The sequence below is a fragment of the Puma concolor genome, chromosome A1 (assembly GCF_028749965.1).
Source record: "Puma concolor isolate L17-30 chromosome A1, mPumCon1.1.hap2, whole genome shotgun sequence".
Taxonomy (NCBI): domain Eukaryota; kingdom Metazoa; phylum Chordata; class Mammalia; order Carnivora; family Felidae; genus Puma; species Puma concolor.
In genome coordinates, this window is record NC_141667.1 from 232,879,418 (window position 1) to 232,900,811 (window position 21,394).

The 21,394-nt window shown below is 38.2% G+C and overlaps 1 protein-coding gene across 7 annotated transcripts in view; it reads left to right on the top strand.

Annotated features, from left to right (window-relative positions):
* The window catches only part of KATNAL1 (katanin catalytic subunit A1 like 1), a 101,945-nt gene that overhangs the window by 60,609 nt on the left and 19,942 nt on the right, over positions 1-21,394 (top strand). For all 7 annotated transcript variants that reach the window (XM_086714312.1, XM_086714327.1, XM_086714302.1 and 4 more), the window contains 3 exons: positions 2,603-2,761; positions 3,488-3,614; positions 6,779-6,913. In XM_086714312.1, the coding sequence (XP_086570438.1) occupies positions 2,603-2,761; positions 3,488-3,614; positions 6,779-6,913 (421 nt within the window). The remainder of the gene's footprint in view (positions 1-2,602; positions 2,762-3,487; positions 3,615-6,778; positions 6,914-21,394) is intronic.

Genomic DNA, 21,394 nt, shown 5'->3' on the forward strand with positions numbered 1-21,394 from the left:
ACTGTACTGTGTGAATCTATCTATGTACAGATGCTAATTTTGGAAATTAGCTCCTGTTGGAGGTGGCCCCATTGAAGGACATTACAGGAACTGAGAAGGGCATTCCAAGGGGACATTAGAAAAAGAAATAATGAATTTGGCTATAGCTGTGCTATATTAGTTGTTTTTACAGTTTCCAAAATACCAATCTCATACACCGTTAAAGGCTCCTTGCAAAGCAAAATACTTTTTATAAAAGTAGTGTTTTAATTTTTTTTTTCAACGTTTATTTATTTTTGGGACAGAGAGAGACAGAGCATGAACGGGGGAGGGGCAGAGAGAGAGGGAGACACAGAATCGGAAACAGGCCTCAGGCTCCGAGCCATCAGCCCAGAGCCTGACGCGGGGCTCGAACTCACGGACCGCGAGATCGTGACCTGGCTGAAGTCGGACGCTTAACCGACTGCGCCACCCAGGCGCCCCTAAAAGTAGTGTTTTAAATCCTAGTGACCTCTGCTCTTTCTGGGTGTCTGAATTCTATAGCTGTGTTAACCTGAAAAATAAAACTCAGTTACTTTATCAGCAAAAACTGGGTTTATTTAGGAATAGCAGAGAATTGCAATTTGGGACAAGCAAGCTATGGCAGAACCATAGGCAAGACTGGAGAACAAAGGAGAGGAACACTCTTTTATAGAGGAAAGGGGAAATTGGGAGGCCTGTTGCAAAGAAAAAGTGTATTGGAGGGGCTCCTGGGTGGCTCAGTCAGCTAAGCATCTGACTGTCGGACTCTTGATTTAGAGTACTGAGTTGGCCTCTGCACTGACAGCAGGAAGCCTGCTTGGGATTCTCCCTCGCTCTCACTCTCTCTCTCTGTCTCCCTGCACCCCCTCCACACTGCTGCTTCTCTCTCTGTCGAAATAAATAAACATTAAAAAAAAAAAAAAAAAGGAAAAGTCTATTGGAGCAAAGTGTAAGGTCAAAGTATAGTGGTTTTTCATTGGCTGGGTTATGACACTCTTTCATTGGCTGGACTGTTGCCAGGGGAGTAGAAAAACCTTTCTTCCTCCTGCTGGGGTGGTAAAGTAGCTAAGGTAGCATAGACTTGCAAGACCGATCTCTTCCCGTTGGGTCTGCAATCGACTAGGGGTTGTAGGGTGTGAGAGCTCCCCCTTCTGGCCTCCAGGCTCTATTTTAAGAGTTTTCCTTTTCTTAATTTTTACACTAGAAAAGGGTTTGGACAGTTTCTAAATTTCTGAAACTTTTATGTGCACATAGTTTTCAAAATGTAAATCCCCAGAAGCTTATTAAGCCAAATAAATGGGAAGGAATTATTAAGATCATCCACGATTATACAAAAGAAATGTAGCGTCACCTATATATCTGCACTCCCATTAAAAGTGTCAGAATAGGAAGTATCTGAAAATCCAGTAGTCTTCAACACTAAAGGATTGGTGTTCTTGAATAATTTTTACTCCTTATTGATTTATTTTTACAGAATAGTTTTGTTTTCAAAGGTATTAAGTAACTAAAATGTAGTTTTGAGTCTGTTATATTTAGTGGCTCTTTCATCGGTAACACTATTGTATGTAAACTATTGTCTGGCACATTAAGCTGACGAAATGCTAGCTAAATTGGTTATGCTTGAATTGCCCCTAGATTTCAGTTACCTTACTAACTGATAAGTGGATCTAGTTTTGATTAAAAACTGTGTATTATGTATTGTGGAAGATTGGTTTTGTCCCTTAGGAGGGCAAGGAATATGTAATTCTACTAGATGTGGTAGAAAAGGTTTTATTTTATGTTTATTTATTTAAAAAAAAAATTTTTTTTTAATGTTTATTTATTTTTGAGACAGAGACAGAGCATGAGTGGGGGAGGGTCAGAGAGAGAGGGAGACACAGAATCTGAAACAAGCTCCAGGCTCTGAGCTGTCAGCACAGAGCCTGACGCGGGGCTTGAACCCACGAACCGTGAGATCATGACCTGAGCTGAAGTCAGAAGCTCAACCGACTGAGCCACCCAGGTGCCCCTTATTTTATGTTTAAATAGAGCAGTCATTCATAAGCAGTGCTCAAGACTATACATATGTATCTTCTTCCAGGTTTAAGAAAATTGGGTCAGTTCTTTTTTTTTTTTTTTTTTTTAATTTATTTGTTTATTTTGAGAGCGAGAGTATGAGTGGGGGAGGACCAGAGAGAGACTAAGAGAGAGAGAAACCCAAGTAGACTCCACACTGACAGCACAGAGCCCAGAGTGTGGCTCAAACTCATGAACTGTGAGATCATGACCTGAGCCGAAACCAAGAGTTGGACGCTTAACCAACTGAGCCACCCAGGTGCCCCTGGGTAGGTTCTTTCGAAATGTATCAGAAGATTTCTTCTTGTCTGGGCCTTTTGTTGTAACACCCATTTCTGACTACCTCTGATTTGAGACATTTTATGAAATCAGTCTTCATTTTTTTTTACTGTGTAAAATGATACTCATATCAAATGCACCATGATTTCACTGTGATAATTGGGTTTACCTTTTGATGGGAATTTTTATGTATGTCAATAGCTGATGATACTTTATAAGAATGTATTTTAATCTGATAAAACATTTAATACATCTTTTGAAATTTCAGGGCGTATTGATGGTTGGACCCCCCGGCACTGGGAAGACTATGCTAGCTAAAGCTGTTGCCACCGAATGTGGCACAACATTCTTCAATGTTTCCTCTTCTACACTGACATCTAAATATAGAGGTGAATCTGAGAAGTTAGTCCGTCTCTTGTTTGAAATGGTGAGTGATGATCTATATATTCAGATTTCAAAGTACTGTTTGTGTAGGCAAATGATATCCCTATAAATCTAGATCCATTCACCTGGGGATCTGTTTTTAAAAGGGCAAATGGACTTATAGTTGAACAGTTCTTGACCCATGAGGAAGATATGGGGTAGTGGGTTTTGTGGAGTAGTTGATGTGTGTTTTCCTCTCTGACATAAAAGAAGGCCCTTCAGCATCCTTTCCAGTGAGGGTTGAAGACACTTTGGAATTGTGTATGTTTGATATTTCTGTATTTCTAATGAGCTGGTTGAGCAGAGTATTTTGTAATGTATATTTTAAAAATCAAATTGATCTATCATTGACGTTTGTTCCTTTTTCATAAGGGATTTGCGGTAGTTATTTAAGAAAGTATGTCTGTTTGAGGATGGTGATTGGTAATTTGTCTTTAAAAAGATTTGTATTTTGGAAATTTTCAAATACAGAAAGTATAAATAATAGTATTATGAATCCCCATGTATGTCAGCTACCTTCACCAACCAAAAAGCTTTTATTTTTAGAAATTTCCTTTATGTGATATAAATGATTTAATCCCTGTTGGTAACCACATGGTGACATTAAAGCAGTGCAAAATTTCTGCTCTTTTTGTTTTTACCATTTCCTTAGGAGGAGGAAATGGCATTAAAAAAATCAGATTATTTTATGAGCTCATTAAATGGTTTCTTTAAAATATTTTTCACAAAGGCTAGATTTTATGCACCCACCACAATCTTCATTGATGAGATAGATTCCATCTGCAGTCGAAGAGGAACCTCTGATGAACACGAGGCAAGTCGCAGAGTCAAGTCTGAGCTACTCATTCAGATGGATGGTAATTGATATTTAATTACTGTCACCCAACCATTATGTTTCCTTTCTGAATTTTGTGGAGATTCATATTGTGGAAATTGTCAGGGAAGGGACTAGAAGGCAGCCCGAATTTATTTGTGATCATTTGTTCATCCCCCCCATTTGTTCGTGCACTCAGGAAAAGCACTTCTTGCATACCTGTCATGAATCACGTACCATTTCAGGTTCTGAAGTTACAAAGAAAAGGAACGTCATGGTCTGCAAGGACTTAACTATTAAGAGCAGAGGTTCCGGAGATGTGGTCCAGGGGCCCCAGGACCCCTTTCAGACCCTTTGAAAAGGTCTGCAAAGGCTAAACTATTTTCATGATAATATCAAGACGTTATTTGCTCTTTCTGATTCTCATTCTCTCCCCGAGAATACGGTGTAGTTTTTCAGAGACTGCAAGACATTTCGGATGTCATAATAGGTGGAAAGCAGAAGCAGATATGAGAGTCCAGCTGTTCTCTGTTGAGTCAGACATTAAAGAGATTTACAAAAATGTAAGAAAATGCCACTCTTCTTACTGGTTTCTTTTTGGTTTTGAAAATCATAGTTATTTTTCATAAAATGGTATTTACATTAACAAATAATAGATTCATTACTATATTAAAATGAATTAATATTTTTAAAAATTCTCCATTTTAATTTCTCATGCTAAATATTGATAGTTATATTCCACACAGACAAAAGCTCTTTGGAGCTCAATAATTTTTAAGAGTGTAAATGGAGCCTGAGGGGCGCCTGGGTGGCGCAGTTGGTTAAATGTCTGACTCTCGATTTCAGCTCAGGTCGTGATCTCATGGTTCGTGGGTTCGAGCCCTGCGTCGGGCAGGCTCTGTGCTGACAGCTCGGAGCCTGCTTGGGATTCTCTCTCTCTCCCTCTCTCTCTCTCTCTCTCTGTCTCAAAATAAATAAATAAACTTAAAAACAATAAAAGGAGCATGAAACCAGATAGTAGAACCACTGGTCTAGTTGGGAAGCAGGCAACTTAACAATACATTATAAGTTGTGTGGTAGAACTGACCTCTGGGTGTAGTGAAAACACAGTAGGAAAGGTGCCACCCAGACTAAGGGAATCATGGAAGGGAATAGCTGAGTTGGGCTTTGAAGCTTTGGCAGAAGTTTTTCAGACAAAGGAATGTCATTGAAGGAAGAGAGTGATGGGCCAGAGCCCAGAGCCTTCTTTTAGAGGTTTATTATTCTGGTAGTTGTGTGGTATATGTAAAATGTGTTAATATCCAGAATGTGCTGTTTCAAAACAAATAAGGTTATACACCAGCTATAGATACTTACTGAATACTTGTAGTGTGTGTTCTATATGGTGCCAGGCACTGTAAGATACATAAAACCATGTAGTACAAGTCCTCCCCTCAAAACGTTTATCATTTTAATTTCTGCTGAAGTATGAAAGAAAAGAGTGAGTATGTTATATTTTTGGGGAGGGATCTAGAGGAAACCTATTAGATGTTTTAAAAATATCACTGAATATAAATTTAGCTGAATTTCATCGAGGGGTATTTGTGACTACAGTTCTGTTGCTTATTAGTTGGATAGCTTGATTACTTTTTCTTTCTTTTTTTTTTCCTTTGAGAGAGAGAGAGAGAAAGAGAGAGTGAGAGAAAGAGAGAGAAAGAGAGAAAGGGCACAAGTGAGTGAAGGGCAGAGAGAAAATCCCAGGAGGGGCAGATAGAAAGATAGAGGGAGAAGAAGAGAGAGAGAAGCGGGGCTACCCAAGCAGGTCTTGAGCTCACCCAGTGTGGGGCTCGAACTCACAAACTATGAGATCATAACCTGAGTCAAAGTCAGATACTTAACAACTAAGCCACACAGGCAGCCTGGAGAGCTTGATTCTTTGTGGCAATGGTTGAATCAGGAGTTTAGTAATAATTTATTAAGAAAATACCGTATTGAACTGGGTTGCTTTAAATTCACTACTTTGTGGGGCGCCTGGGTGGCTCATTCGGTTAAATGTCTGACTTCGGCTCAGGTCACGATCTCATGGTTCGTGGGTTGGAGCCCTGCATTGGACTTTGTGCTGACAGCTCGGAGCCGGGAGCCTGCTTCAGATTCTGTGTCTCCCTCTCCCTCTGCCCCTCCCCACTCACGTGTCTCTCTTTCTCTCTCTCTCAAAAAGAAATAAACATTAAAAAAAATTTAAAAAAAAATAAATTCTCTACTTTGTTATGCCAGGCTACAACTAGAAACTCTTATCAATAAACTTTGTGGAGTTTTTGATGTTTTTTTTTTTTTCACTGAACATTTTCCAGAGTTGCCGTTGTGTAATCTGAAGCTTCTTATTCTAAAATTTTAATTCTGAAAAAGTAGACTCAATGTGCATATATTTTGTTTGGTATGAAAAGAAATGCTATTTTCAGTAGTGACTGATTATTAGGTTTATTCTCAAATTTTCTGTTGATTTTTAACAAGTCACTTAGAAGTTTGAAGGATAAAATTGTTGCAGTATATAACCTGCAACAAATGTTATGATTTCATGCTAGTACATTAGTAGATGTGAACCTTTTTATTCTTGAGAAAATAAATTAGACTGACAACTAAAATAAAATTTTTTTTGAGGAACTTCATGATTTAAAAAAATAAGGAAGAAAACAGCATAATCTCCCATGCCTTTTCTTTTCAGAGCAAATTAAATCTATATTCATTTTCTTTTTCTTTTTTTTTTAATTTTTTTTTCAACGTTTTTATTTATTTTTGGGACAGAGAGAGACAGAGCATGAACGGGGGAGGGTCAAAGAGAGAGGGAGACACAGAATCGGAAACAGGCTCCAGGCTCTGAGCCATCAGCCCAGAGCCTGACGCGGGGCTCGAACTCACGGACCGCGAGATTGTGACCTGGCTGAAGTCGGACGCTTAACCGACTGCGCCACCCAGGCGCCCCTATATTCATTTTCTTACAGAAAAAAAATATTTTTCTTATTGGATTAGATGATGTAAATCGTTACCTCCTTGTTTTGTAGTTATCTGTTGATGTGTCTGGTTCTGCCACCATACAGAGGTCAGAAGGACTGCATTATTTTCGTCATTGAGCCTATGACGAAGCCTGTGGCTGATGCTTAGAGATGTGAGTTGAATGAAAGAATAAGGAACAGTAAGAAAAACTCCTTCTTTTGCCCTTACCATTTATAGGAGTTGGAGGAGCTTTAGAGAATGATGATCCTTCCAAAATGGTTATGGTATTGGCTGCTACTAATTTCCCATGGGACATTGATGAAGCTTTGAGAAGGAGATTAGAAAAAAGGATATATATACCTCTCCCAACAGGTATGATGCCTTCCTTTTGCTATATATATTTTTTTATTTTACTTCCTGTTACCTTTTTCCATTTACGTAAGAATTTAGTCCATTGACATTCTACTTAAAGGTTGTAGTATCACAAAACCAATTGGTCTTAAGTGGAAAGAGAGGCCACAGTAGTTCTCTGTTGAGCTCCTTACATTTCAGAGCAGTATTCGTGTTAATAAATTTGATAGGATATCTAAATTTTTACTTTTTTTTTTTTTGAATGTTAAGTTTTGCGAGAGAGAGTTTGCACGCACATGCAAGGGGGGGCAGAGGGGGAGAGATGGAGGGGGACAGAGGATCTGAAGTGGACTCCGAGCTGATAATAGAGAGCCCAGTGTGGGGCTCAAACTCACTAACTGTGAGATCAGGACCTGAGCCGGAGTTGGACGCTTAACCAGCTGAGCCACCCAGGCACCCCTGAATTTTTACTTTTACAGTCCTCATTAAATCTTAAGTGATTAAAAAATAAAGTTCTCTTGGGATTTTCTTCAAAATATGCTGCTCCGAAAAATATAATTTCATCCTATTGAAGACTGTTGAAATTTTCATAAGTGAATTTTTTTCTTTTTATATTGAAATAAAATTTACATAAAATTGAGATAAAATTTAAATCTTAAGTGTGTATTCTGGTGAGTTTTGACAAATGAATATTCCCGTTTAATCGGTACCCTACTGAAGATGTAGGATATTTCTGCACCCAGGAAGTTTCTATGTGCCCCCTACCAGTTAATTCAAACCCTTAATTGGCATTACCTTTCCTGGTTTTTGTCACCATGGATGAATTTTACCTATTATTAAACTTCACATGAATGGAATCCTAATATGTATGTACTCTTGTGTGTCTGTTACTTTCAGGCACCGTAATGTTTTGAGATTCATCCACATGGTTACATGTATTGGTATATTCCTGATATGATTATGCCACAATTTATGTATTCCTTTTTTGGTTGAACATTTGACTTATGTCTAGTTTAGAGCTATTAGGAACGAAGGTGTAAATAATTCTTGTGCAAATCTTTTTGGGGATGAGTGTTTTGGATTCTGTTGGGTACTATAGCTAAGAATAGAACAGGTGGGTCCTAGGGTAGATATGTATATGTTTAACTTTATAATACTCAAACTTTTCCCAAGTGGTTGTACCATTTTACTCTTTCACCATCAACCAACGAGAATTCCAGTATTTCCACATCCTTGCCAACATTTGGTATGGTCAGTATTTTAATTTTAGTCCTCCTAACAAGTCTGAAATACTCGAATTATGGTTTTAATTTGTGTTTCTCTAATGACTCATAATGTGGAGTGCCTTTTCATGGGCCTGTTGGTCATTGGTATATCTTTTGTGCAGTGTCTTTTCAAGTCCTTTGCTCAGTTTTTAATTGGTTTATTTGTTGTTCTATTAATGCTGTGTAGTTCTTTATCAGATATATACATCATGAACATTTTCTTCCAGTGTGGTTTGCCTTTCAATTTTCTTTATGGTGTCTATTGATAAGGAAAGTTTTAATTAGTTATTTAAGTTTGTTTATTTTGAGAGGGAGAGAGAGGAGAGAGAGAGCACGATCAGGGGAGGGGCAGAGACAGGGAGAGAGAGAGAATCCCAAGCAGGCTCTGCACCATTAGCTCTGAGCCCAGTGCGGGGCTCAAACTCACAAACTGTGAGATCATGACCTGAGCAGAAACCAAGAGTCAGATGCTTAACTGACTGAGCCACCCAGGCACCCCTATTTGTTTATTTTGAGAGAGAGAGAGAGAATGAGCAGGGCAGGGGCAGAGAGAGAGAAAGGGAGAGAGAGGATCCCAAGCAGTCTCTGCACTATCAGCGCAGAGCCCAATGCGGAGCTTGAACCCATGAACCGTGAGATCATGACCTGAGCTAAAACAAAGAGCTGGGCACTTCATTGAATGAGCCACCCAGGTACCCCGGAAAAGCTTTAATTTTGATGGTCTTCTTGTTAAGCTTTTCCTTTACAGATAGCACTTTTTGTGTCTTAAGAAATCTTTGTTTACTCCAAGGGGCAAAGGTTTTCTCCTATTTTTCTTTTAGAAACTATAGTTAAATCTGTGGTCCATCTTGAAGTAATTTCGTGTGTATAGTATCGCTTAGAGGTTGAGTTTCATTTTTTTCAAATATATATCGAGTTGTTCCAAGCACCATTTGTTGAAAGGAGTTTTCTTTTTACATTTAGTTAGTTTGGCACCTTTGTTGAAAATTATTTTTCTGTGTATTTGTGGGTCTATTTCTCAGTTCTCTGTTCTATTCCATTGACTTAAATAAGTATAAGGCTGTCTAATTAGGTTATCTGATTTTTCTTAAGTTTTGATACCTTGTCTTGAAAAGAATTTGTCCATTTCTTCTAATTTGCCAAATTTATTGGGATTTGACCTAATACAAATGTGCAAGCTGACTAAAGGGTTTATGTGAGGCTGTTGATTTCACGTCTGGTTCTGGAGCCTGAAGTCAGTAGCGAGAGCAGTCAGGAAGACAAGATGAAGTGGTGGAAAGAAAGACAAATTATAACCTCTGGGGATGAGCTGGGACCCCATGAGGACATACTGGAACCCATGCTGGGCTCTCATTGCCTCTAAGACTTCCAACTTTGATGACTGGGATGTCCTATTGAAGAAGCTGGCACTGTTTGTAACAGTATTAAATATACACCTGGCTAAGGAGTCAAAAAAGCTGAAGGAAGAAATCTGCCCTAGCAGGGCAGAGCCAGCAGATAAGTGACAGTATGCTTGAGCTGCAAATGCACTTCATATTCTGAACCAATTTTCTGAGTTGATTCATTTCTGCCTTTTAAATTTCACCCATAATGACTTATGTGGTGCACACTGAATCAGAACTATTCAGTGAGGAGAATTCTAGGAAATGAAATTACAGCTTTGCTTAAGTTGACATAATACAAATCTGTACACCTAATTTTCCTTTTATTGTCTGTAGGGTCTATAGTAATGGCTCAGTTTTCATTCCTCAAATGGGTCATTTGTGTTTTCTCTCTATTGTTCTTGATCATCTTGCTCTAGAGATTTATCAGTGTTATTAATCTTTTACAAACTCAGTATTTTGCTTTGCAATTTTTCTGTTTCCTATGTCATTGATTTTTTCCTCTTATTTTTATCATTTCTCCATTGTACTTTGAGTTTAATTTTCTCTTTCCAAAGTTAGAAATTTATGCTATTGATTTTAAACCTTTCTTCTTTTTTTAGTATAAATATTTACAGCTATAAATTTCTCTTTGTGCACCACTTTGGCCTTATCCCACAGATTTTGCTGTAGCATATTTTCTTTATTCAGTTAGAAATATTTTCTAATTTTCCTTTTTGTTTTTGTTTTTGTTTCTTTGACTCTTGGGTTATTTAGAAGTTTGTGGTTTACTGTCCAAATATGTGAGGATTCTCTAGATATCTTCTTGTTGATTTTTAATTCAATTCCATTATAGTCAAGAACTACTCTGTAGAATGTCAATTTTTAAATTGTATTGAATTTACTTTATAATTCAACATATAGTCTTTCTTGGTGACATGTTTTAGTTGCGATTAAATAGAATGTTGTTCTGTGTTTGTTGATTACAATATTCTGTAATTGTTGGTCAGATCAAGTTAGTGTGATAGTATTGTTCAAATCTTCTAGATTCTTACTGACGTTTTTACTCTAGATTTTTTTATCAACTACTGAGAATGGGTTGTTAAACTTTTCAAATATGATTGTGAATTTGTTTATAACTATTCGCCTTAATTCTCTCAATTTTTGCTTTATGCATTTTGAAGTTCTGTCATTAGGTACATAGCTAGTTATCATTGTTATACCTTCTTTGTCTTTCTACCGTTATAAAATATCTCTATCTCTGGTTACATACTCTTTGGCTTGATGTTAACTTTTTTTTTAATGTTTATTAAAGAGAGTGAGAAAGAGAGTAAGCAAGGGAGGGGCAGAGAGAGAAAGGGAGACAGAGGATTTGAAGTGGGTTCTATGCTGACAACAGAGAACCCGATGCAGGGTTTGAACTCACAAACCGTGAGATTATGACCTGAATCAAGTTGGAGGCTTAACCAACTGAGCCCCCCAGACACCCCAGCTTGATGTTTACTTTGATATTAATACAGCCTCACCATCTTTCTTCTGCTTACTGTTTGTATGATATATCTGCTTTCTTCTTTAATTTTCACCCTGTCCTTATTTTTACAGTGTAGTTCTTGTAGACAGCATATAGTTGGGTCTTGCTATTTATCTAGTTTGTCTCTGTTTTTTAATTGGAGTATTTAGTCCATTTAAGTATAATGTAATTATTGATATGGTTATGTTTAAATGTGCCATTTTGTTTGTTTCTCTGTACCTCTTTTCCTAATTTCTTTTGATAATTGATTTTTTTATACACTTTAATTCCTTTATTGGATTTTTTTACCTGTACCTATTTTTTTAGCAGTTAATCTAGGGATTATAATATGTACCTGTAACTTCTCATAGTCAATTTAAAGCTAATACTGTACCACTTCATGTAAAATATAATAACTGTTTGCCTCCCTCTGCCTTTGTGCTGTTTTGTCATGTATTTTACACCTACATTCATTGTAGATCCCACAATGTAATGAGATTTAAATTGTCAGTTTAAACTTAAGAGGAGCACAAAAAAGTAGTGTTTTTCATTTACCTACATATTTAACACCCCCGCTGCTCTGCTTTTCCTTTTTAAGGTCCAGATTTTCATCTGGGTCTATCTCCCATTTGTCTGGAAAACTTTCTGTAACATTTCTTCTGGTTTAAGGTCTGCCAGCATCAAGTTCAGTTTTTGTTATCTGAAATGTCTTTATTTCACCCTTATTTCTGAAGGATATTCTTGATCGATAAATAATTCTGGGTTGGGAAGTTTTTTTGTTTTGTTTTTTCTTTCATTACTTATGAGGATATCAGGATATCATTTTGTCATCTTCTGGCCTCCACTGCTTTTTGCTGTGAGGTTAACTTTCATTCATCTCATTGTATATATAATGTGTTTTTCCCTCCTGGCTATTGTTTTTCAAAATCAGCTTTATCAAAGAATGATTTATATGTAATAAACTTTATCCACTTACAATGTGATGATGTTGACAGTTGTATACAGCGTGAAACCATACCCCATCAGGGTACAGAACGTATCTTTCATTATGATAGGATTTCTTGTGCCCCTTTGTCTGTTCTTCTTTCTTCCCAACACCTTCTACCTCAGGCAACCACTGATCTGATCTTTGCCATTCTAATTTTGAATTTCATAAGTAGGATCATACAGTATGAATTATTTTGGACTGTCTTCTTCAGCATAATTGTTTTGGGATTTATCAATGTTATTTTTTTACTGGTGAGTAGTATTTCCTTTTATGGCCATATGACAGATTATTTATCCATTCTCTTATTGATGGATATTGCGTGGTTTCTGTTTTGAGACTGTTGTAAATAAAGCTGCTGTCAACATTCATGTTCAATTCTTTGTGTGGACATGTTTTCATTTCTTTTGGATAAATACCTACCAGTGAAATAACTGGGTCATGTGGTACTATATGTTTAACTATAGAAAACGGATTGGATTTTCTTAAGTGGTTGTCCTCTGGTTGTTTTTAAGAGATTATGTTTATCTTTTTGTTTTCAGCAGTTTTACTATGATGTACCTCTGTGGAGTTTTCCTTTTATTTATCCTATATGTATGTTGGACTTTGATATTGTTTCGTAGGTCACTGGGACTCTCTTACATTTTTTTTCAGTCTTATTCAGATGGATAATTTCTGTTCATTTATATTCATGATCACTGACACTTTCTTCTGCCATTGCCTAATCTGCTTTCAATCTTGTCCAGTGAATTTTTCATTTCAGATATATTTTGTAAATCTAGCATTTCCATTTGGTTATTTTTTATAGTCTCCATTATTTTGCTGGGATTCCTCACCTCTTCATCCATTTTGTCCATCTTTTCCTTTAATTCTTTGAGATTTTCCTTTCAAAAGGTGGAACTTCCTTCCCTCCCTTTGAAAATGGATTGGATTTAGTGATTTGTTTCTAAGGAATAGAATATGGCAGAATGATGCTATCTATATATGACTTCCAAGGCCAGATCATAAAAAGGACAGTTTCTGCCTGGCTCTCCCTCTTTCAGATCATATGCTTTTGGGGAGGCCAGCTGCCACACCATGAATTCAAAGAGCCTGTGGGGAAGCCCATGTGAGAAGGAACTAACATGTCCCACCAAGAGCCAACACCAGCTTTTCTGTTATGTGAGTTAGCTGCCTTTGGATGACTGTAGGCCTGGCCTGTACCTTGACTGAAATTTCATGAGAGGCCCTGTATTAGTCAGGGTCTCTAGAGAAACAGAACCAATAGAACATGTGTATAAAGAGACAGATTTATTTTAATGAACTAGCTCATGGAATTACAGAGACTGTCAAGTTTAAAATCTTCAGGGTAGGCTGGCAGGCTGGAGACTCAGGGTAGAGTTGATGTCACAATTAAAGTCTGAAGGCCCTTTCTGGGCACATTTCCCTCTTGCTCTGGGCAGGTCTGGCTTTTGTTCTGTTCAGGCCTTCAACTGATTAGATGTGGCCCATCTGCATTATGGAGGGCAGTCTGCTTGACTGAATCCACTGATTTAAATACTAACATCATACAAAAACATCTTTACAGGAACATCTAGAATAATGTTTGACAAAATATCTGACACAGTGGCCCAGCCAAGTTCACATAAAATTAGCCATCATAGGCCCTAAGCTAGAGCTTTCTAGCTAAGCTTCTCCCAAATTCCTGATGCACAGAACCTATGAAGGTAATAAATTGTTATTTTAGGCCACCATGCTTTAGTGTAACTTTTTTTTTCAGAAATAGATAATTGGGGGACACCTAGTGGCTCAGTCGGTTGAGCTTCCAACTCTGGCTCAGGTCATGATCTCTCAGTTCATGAGTTCAAGCCCCGCGTTGGGCTCTGTGCTGGCAGCTCGGAGGCTGGAGCCCGCTTCCGATTCTGTGTCTCCCTCTCTCTCTGCCCCTCCTCCACTCGTACTCTGTGTGTCTCTCTCTCTCAAAAAATAAACATTAAAAAATATTGTAAAAATAAGGAAATAGATCATTGATATACTGCTTTATAGTTTTTGTCAGTTAATTCTTATATGTGGAACACAGTTTGTATTGGCTGCTTTTTAATTTTCTTGACCGTGGGTCACCTTTTCTGTTTCTTCACATGCTCAGTAATTTTTATTGTATATTTTACACTGTGGAGAGTCTGGATCGTGTTGTTTTTCTTTGAAGGGTACTGAATTTTATTCCAGCAGGCACTCAAATTTTTGGCAGAACTTAAGAAAAAGCCAACTTACAGTTACTTGCTGTCTCTTGGCTAATGCATGAAAAAAGTTGCCTCTTCTCTTTTGTTTTATATTTGTTTACCATAAAAAGACAAGTCTGGTACCAGTTTTTTCCTGATGATCAGAAGTGGAAGCCTCACCTATGACTTTTGGAACTTAATTTTTATAACATCTTCCTTACTCACTTTTGTGACTAGATCTCCAAGCTCTATGGTGTAATTAATTGGCTCACGGATTCCATCTCGCATTGTCTTTCCTGCCTGCTACTATGTATATACCATTAATTCTATTAATCTTGTTACTTAAAAAGAAAAATGTTCTTTTTCTTAAAACATGCTTAAATTACTAGTTGAATTTACAATAATAAGAAACTTATTTAAAGCACTAATGGAAGTGGTTCAATTTAGAACCTGGAAGCTGGAATATTACACCTCCCAGAATCAGCTCCTTAGTGCCTGGCTCGCTCTCATGTTAGCCGCATGAAATTTTGAAATTTGAGTGGTTTGTTACAGTTTCTGATTTACTGTTTCTTTACTTTCTCTTTGTTCCTCTTTTTACTCTTCCTTGTTTTCTCAAACAAATCTGTCTATGCTATCTAGTGTATTTGTATGAAATGAGTTTCAATTTTACTACTGTATACAATGATTATAAATAAGAAATTAATGCTAATGGGGGAAAATAAAAGTTTTACTACTTGAACTGACACCATTTAAACTTTTGTACTTTGAACTTTAATTTACCATGATAGGGAGGAAAAAATGTAACTAGAAAAATAGTTGATGGTAGCAATTTTATAAACTGCTAAGGAGAACTCAGGTGTTGGGGAGAAACACATACTTTATGATACAAAGGTAGGAACTTAGCTTTCCTTGAAATATTGGAGAAGAAAATAGATTTGGCTGACTGAAGGGTTTTCTTCTAAACTTGTTTTCCCTTATGGAAACGTTACATCCATTATAGGTAATCACTTTTGAGTGCTTCTGTCTGCTCATTACTAGTCTGAAGGTCTGTACCCGTGACCACAGAACTTGAGAAATCGCTTTCTCCTAAAGTGCATCCAAACAGATCATCGTAATTAGAACTCCACTCTTTCTTTCATCTGTATTAATTCAGTAGGTGTTTATGTAGCTCTTTGCTACTAGAAAGGCATTTATTGGGTTCTGTGGGAATATAAAGATAAGTAATGGACAGGCCTCATCCTTCGAGAACTCACTTTGTAGTTGGAAAGTAGGCATACACTTAACCTAACTGCAGGGAAAACAGTGTAACATGTGGTGCCATTGTTCTCCGTGGTACTTTTCCTTTTCTTTTTAAAGTCTTTGTTTAAATTCCAGTTGGTTAGTATAGAGTGTAATATTAGTTTCAGGTGTACAATACGGTGATTCATCACTTCCATACAACATCCGGTGCTCATCACAAGTGCCCTCCTTAGTCCCCATCACCCATTTAACCCATCCCCCACTCTGGTCCATGGTACTTCGGAGTGGAGAATGAGGAATGATAAATTCTGACCGAGGTGCTTTGGGGAGACTTCATGGAGGAAGTTGCATTTTCACTCATTTCCAAAGAGAAAAACAGAAAAAAAAAAAAAAAAAGAGAGAGAGAGAAACAGAAACAAAGGTGTGGTTGCTTGAAAACGAATAGATAGATAGCTCTTGTGGCTGAAGCATCTGGTAGGATAGAAGGGTCTGGAATAGACAAAACAGCAACATGTGGAAAGATCTGAAAGAATGATGTAGCAATCTAGGGTAAAATTAACGGGAAGAAGAGATTATATGAAAGTAAAAAGAAGTTGGAGGACATTTTATGAACACAAGCAACCTATGAAAGTAAATTTTTAGTTGGAAAAGGCAAAAAGTAAAACAATGAGAATAGATAATACCAAAGCCACCCGGAGGCCCCGGCTGGGGCTGTCTTGCTGGAGCACTTCCATGTTGTCTCTGGTCATTCCATTGGCCCAGGCTGCTTCGGGCGCGGTGGCTTCAAGACAGTCCGATTTCATACGTGGTGGCCGTGGCTCCAGACGTTCCGCTAGGGGCGTCGCTTTTTATAACCTAGCCTCACCGGTCATATAGTGTCCCTTCTCCTGTACCCTGGGTTGAAGCATTTACAAGCCCGCCCATTTTCACGAGGTGGGAATTAGACTACCTCTGGGTGGGAGAGCGTCAAGACCGCACCGCAGAAGCGTGTGTGGGATGAGAGAGACTCTCGCAGCCATCCTGGGAAGTACGACCTGCCATAGTTAACAAAAAGCAAAACAGCAGGCCCAGGGGGAGCTTGGCCTTACATAAGTCTCTCCCTTCACTTTATGCATCTAAGTTATGGCAGCAACCGCCTGATCAGCTTAATGAACTCCCTTTTTCAGCCCCTTTCATTTAATTATATTTTGCTTTTAGAATAACCTCCCTAAATCATTAAAGCATCATAGAGTCTCTTAGAGCTGAGTCTAATTTTCCATCGCATCAGGGTCAGAGTTCTTTGTTTAGTTGTGCGTGCATGTGTGTGTGTGTGTGTTTACCATAAGTTCTTATCTGTCTTATTTATATCTGTCTTATTTATATTTATTTATTATTTATTTATTTATTATCTTATTTATATCTTATTTATTATTTATTTATTATCTTATTTATATCTGTCTACTTGTGTTTCTCAGTCCTCTTTTGTACTTTTCTACTTACCATCCTCCCTCCCCACCTCTGGTAAATATATGTGCTTCTTTCTACTTCCATGTCGTTATTTATGGTACTCCCATTTCCAGATTTTCTCCCTTTTCCACTCTATTTAAATTTTATTGGGGCACCTGGCTGGCTCAGTCAGTAGAGCATACGACTCTTGATCTCAGGGTTGTACGTTCGAGCCCCACATTGGCTGTAGAGATTACTTAAATAAAACTTAAAAAAGATATATTGGTTTTTCAAAGTTGGCATTAAAGCATACTCATTCTGTGAAGGCTTCTTTTGGCCTGGCCTGTCTCCCTTGCGTAGACTTCACTTCCCTGGGTTATCTGTCTCCCAGAGGTTCCTTAATAGAAGGGATCTGGGTTTTCTCTGTCTCCCTCTAATCTTGTTTGTCGATTGACTGATGGTGGTGGTGGGTGGGTGCGGGGGCAGTGAACAAGTTTTTGAGTGCTGACTGGGGGCCGGGCTTTACATCTGTTAACCCATTTACCCCTCACAACAGTCTTATGTGGTAGATTCTGTTCTTATCTTTATTTGACATGTGAGGAAACTGAGGCACCGAGAGGTTAAGTATCCTACCCAGTGAGGCAGAGCAGGGCAGTGAACCCAGGCGGTCTGGCCCCAGAGTGTGCCCTCGTGTTCTTCTGTGCTGGACCTCCAAGTGTGCTCAGGGAAGTTGTTATCACAAGAAGTGTATGATCCTTTTAACAATGTTTATTTAAATTTAGAATGTATATTAACTTGGTTATGTAGTGTTGGTGGTTCTTGACTATTAACCTATTAATTGCTTGTTAAATCCTTTCACAAGGTTATTAAATATCATTCATACAGTTTTATAGAGCTGATAAATCCTACTTGGAACCTTCTAACAAACCACTGACACAAGCAGAATTAGAAGTCACTTTCCCCAAATTATAGTTACGAGGGAAAAGGATGCTTCCAACTAGGGCTTCAGTACTGGCTTATACTCCAGAGTTCATTTAAGGTGACTGTCTGGAACTTTCTTTCTATGGGATAATACAGTATATTAAACTTGGCACTTGAGTTCTTTTTTTTTTATTTTTAAAAAAAAATTTTTTTTTTTCAACGTTTATTTATTTTTGGGACAGAGAGAGACAGAGCATGAACGGGCGAGGGGCAGAGAGAGAGGGAGACACAGAATCAGAAACAGGCTCCAGGCTCTGAGCCATCAGCCCAGAGCCCGACGCGGGGCTCGAACTCACGGACCGTGAGATCGTGACCTGGTTGAAGTCGGACGCTTAACCGACTGCGCCACCCAGGCGCCCCGGCACTTGAGTTCTTAGGGCAGGCTGCAGTTAAACATTCTGATTTCCAAATACAGTGAATTCTAGTATCAGGACCAAAAGAGCAAAGTGATCTTTGTTCACTAACATTCACACTAACACGTTGTGTGTGGAGCACTGTGAAGTCACACTTACGTTAAGTTTGGAGTTCTTACGGAGGCGTCGGGAGCACCGCCACTTTGTGTAGCAGCAGACCTGGGAGCTTCCTGCCCCTCCCTCTTTTCCCCCACCCCCCTCTGGCTGACCACCTGAGTACAGGACCTCTTTGGCCCCATACCTCAAGTGATGGGCCTGCTGGCTGGGGATGGACAAGGATAAGGAGCCTCCTTACTTCCAAATTAAGGAATTCTGGAGGTAAAGATCGCCTAGTCACACTCTTTTTTTCTGGCAATCCCAGATAATGCGTGCTTGCTTCCCTTTCCACTGTGGCTGCTCTTTGCGTTGCTTTGCTCTTGTCTTACTTTGTGTGAGTGAGAAATAGAACTCACAATGGAAGCGTATTAAAATTCAGTTCAATCTATCCAATAATTGGCAAACAGGCAGATAACTACCTCTGTAGCTCAAGAAATGGCACGTTATCAGACTTCAGAAGCCCCCAGTATGTTCTTTCCCTAGCACAGCTCCCTTCTTGCCCCCTACTGGTAATCACTGTTATTCCTTTTATGGAAATACTTTGTTTTTTTCCCTTATAATTTTCTCGCCTAATAATATATCCCCAAAGTTTAACCTTTTTTTTTTTTTTTTAAACTTAAATGGAATCACACTGATTGTGTTCCTCTGTAGTTTGCTTCTTTTGCTCCAGTACATTTTTAAGATTCATCCATATTACGATTTCTAGATGCTGTTCATTTTTGTTGCTTATAGCATTCCATTGTATCAGTCAGCAAGGTATGCCACAACGAAGTACCACGGACTGGGTGGCATAAACAGAAATTTATTTTCTCAGGCTACAAGTCCAAGGTCAAGCAAGGTGTTATTTCAATCTGGAGCCTCTTTCCTTGGCCTGTAGGTGGCCATTTTCTTCCAGTGTCTTCAGGTGGTCTTCCTCCGTGTGTGCACGTGCGTGTGTGTGTGTTGTGTCCTAATTTCCTCTTCTTATAAAGATACCAGTCAGACTGGATTAGGGCCCACCCATATGACCTCGTTTTTACTTTAATTACCTCTTTAAAGGCCCTATCTCCAAATACAGTCACATTCTGAAGTATTGAAGGTCAGGGCTTCAACATAATACTTTAGTAGGAGGGACACAATTCGGCCTGTGATATCCATTGTGTGATCGTACCACGATTATCCGTCATATTATTTGGTGGACATTTTGGTTCTTTCCAGTTTTACGCAATTATGAATAGTGCTGCTATGAATATTTTTATACTTGTATCATGGTGAAAACGTCTAAGCTTCCTTAGGTTAAGATGCCTCCATCCTTGCAGCGAATTGCGGGTCAGGCTACATAGCTGGAACAATAGTCGATAAATCCTATCTGTCTTCCCAAGTGGTTGTTGCACTTTAGACTTCTACCCGCAAGGTGTGAGAGTTCCTATTGCTTCCCATTTTCCCAAAACCTAGTGTTTTCCAAAACCTCAGCCTTTTTCATTTATACCAGCCTCTTGGTGTGCAGTGCTATCTCACTGTGGTTTAATTTTTATTCTCTTCATTATTAAATACAGTAAAGCCTTGGTTTATGGGCATAATTTGTTCTGGAAACCTGCTTGTAATCCAAAGCACTTGTATATCAAGGCGAATTTCCAGAACCATTGGCTCAGTTGTGATCCTGTGACATTTGGTGTCACATACTGCTCGTTTTGCAAGACGTCACTTGTTCATCAAGTCCAAATTTATTAGAAATGTTTGCTCGTCTTGTGGAACGCTCGCAGAACAAGTTACTTACATTCCAAGGTTTTACTGTAATTTGAATATATTTTCCTTTATTTATTAGCCACTTGGATTTTGTTGTTACATATCTGTTCAAGTCTTTTGCCCATTTTTCTTAATTAGGTGGTCTGATCTTTTTTTAGTTTTTGTAGGAGTTCTTTAAATATTCTGGATATATAAAAACTTTGTTACTTATATACATTGTAAATATCTTCTCAAACTCTGTAGCTTGTGTGTTTTCACTCTGTTTAGAGAGTCTTTTGATGAATTAGAGTTCTTAATTTTAATGTGGTCAGTTTATCAATCTTTTCCTTTATGGTCAACTTTCTGAATATATATATATATATATATATATATGTCTTAAGAATATTCACTGTGAAGTCATTAAGATATTTCCTGTTTTATCTTTTAAGATGCTCATAATTTTTGCATTTTACATTTAGGGTAGTAATATATCTGGCACTGATTTTTATGTATGGTACGACGTAGGACCCAATTTCATCCCCCCCCCCCCCCCCCCCCCAGTAAATAGCAGTTCTGGGATCCTTTCTCCCACTGCTGGAACCACCTGTGTCATAAATCAGGTATCCATAGTGTAATGCTTTGATCTACTTCTAGGCTCCCTATTCTGTATCATTGATCTATTTACCTGAGTCCTAATGCTTTGTAATAAGTCTTAAATTCTGATAGAGCAGTTCCTCCCATCTTACTGTTTTTCCAGACTGTCTTAGTTGTTCTTGTTTCTTTCCATTGCCATAAACATTTCAGTATCTGACTGTTCAGATCCACAAACAAAATTGTTGTGGTCTTTACTGGAATGCAAAAGCATTTTTATATGCTGTATGATCATTTGGAGGAATTGTCAATGTCATGAAATACAAAACAAACATCGGGGAACTGCTTTAGATTAAAGAAGACTAAAGAGATGAGCGAGAAGACTAAAGAGATAACTAAATACAATGTGTGATGGTTTTTAAGAAAGTTATAAAGTCCTGGGGAAAATGGGGACATTTTAATCTGGATTGTCTATTAGATGATTCTAATGTACCAATGTTAAATTTCCTGGCAAGTGTGATAGTTGAATGGATACCTTTGTTCTTAGGATGTACATGCTGAAGAATTTAAGATGAAGCGTGATTGCCTACAGCTAGCTCCCAATTCAGAAAGCAGTGGGGAGGAGGAGAAGGGAGTGATAATGGCAAAATGTTGACAATTGATGAGTCTAGATGGAAGATAAATGGGCGTTCATTGATTTTTTTTAAACTGTAGATTTAAAGTAAATCTAAACT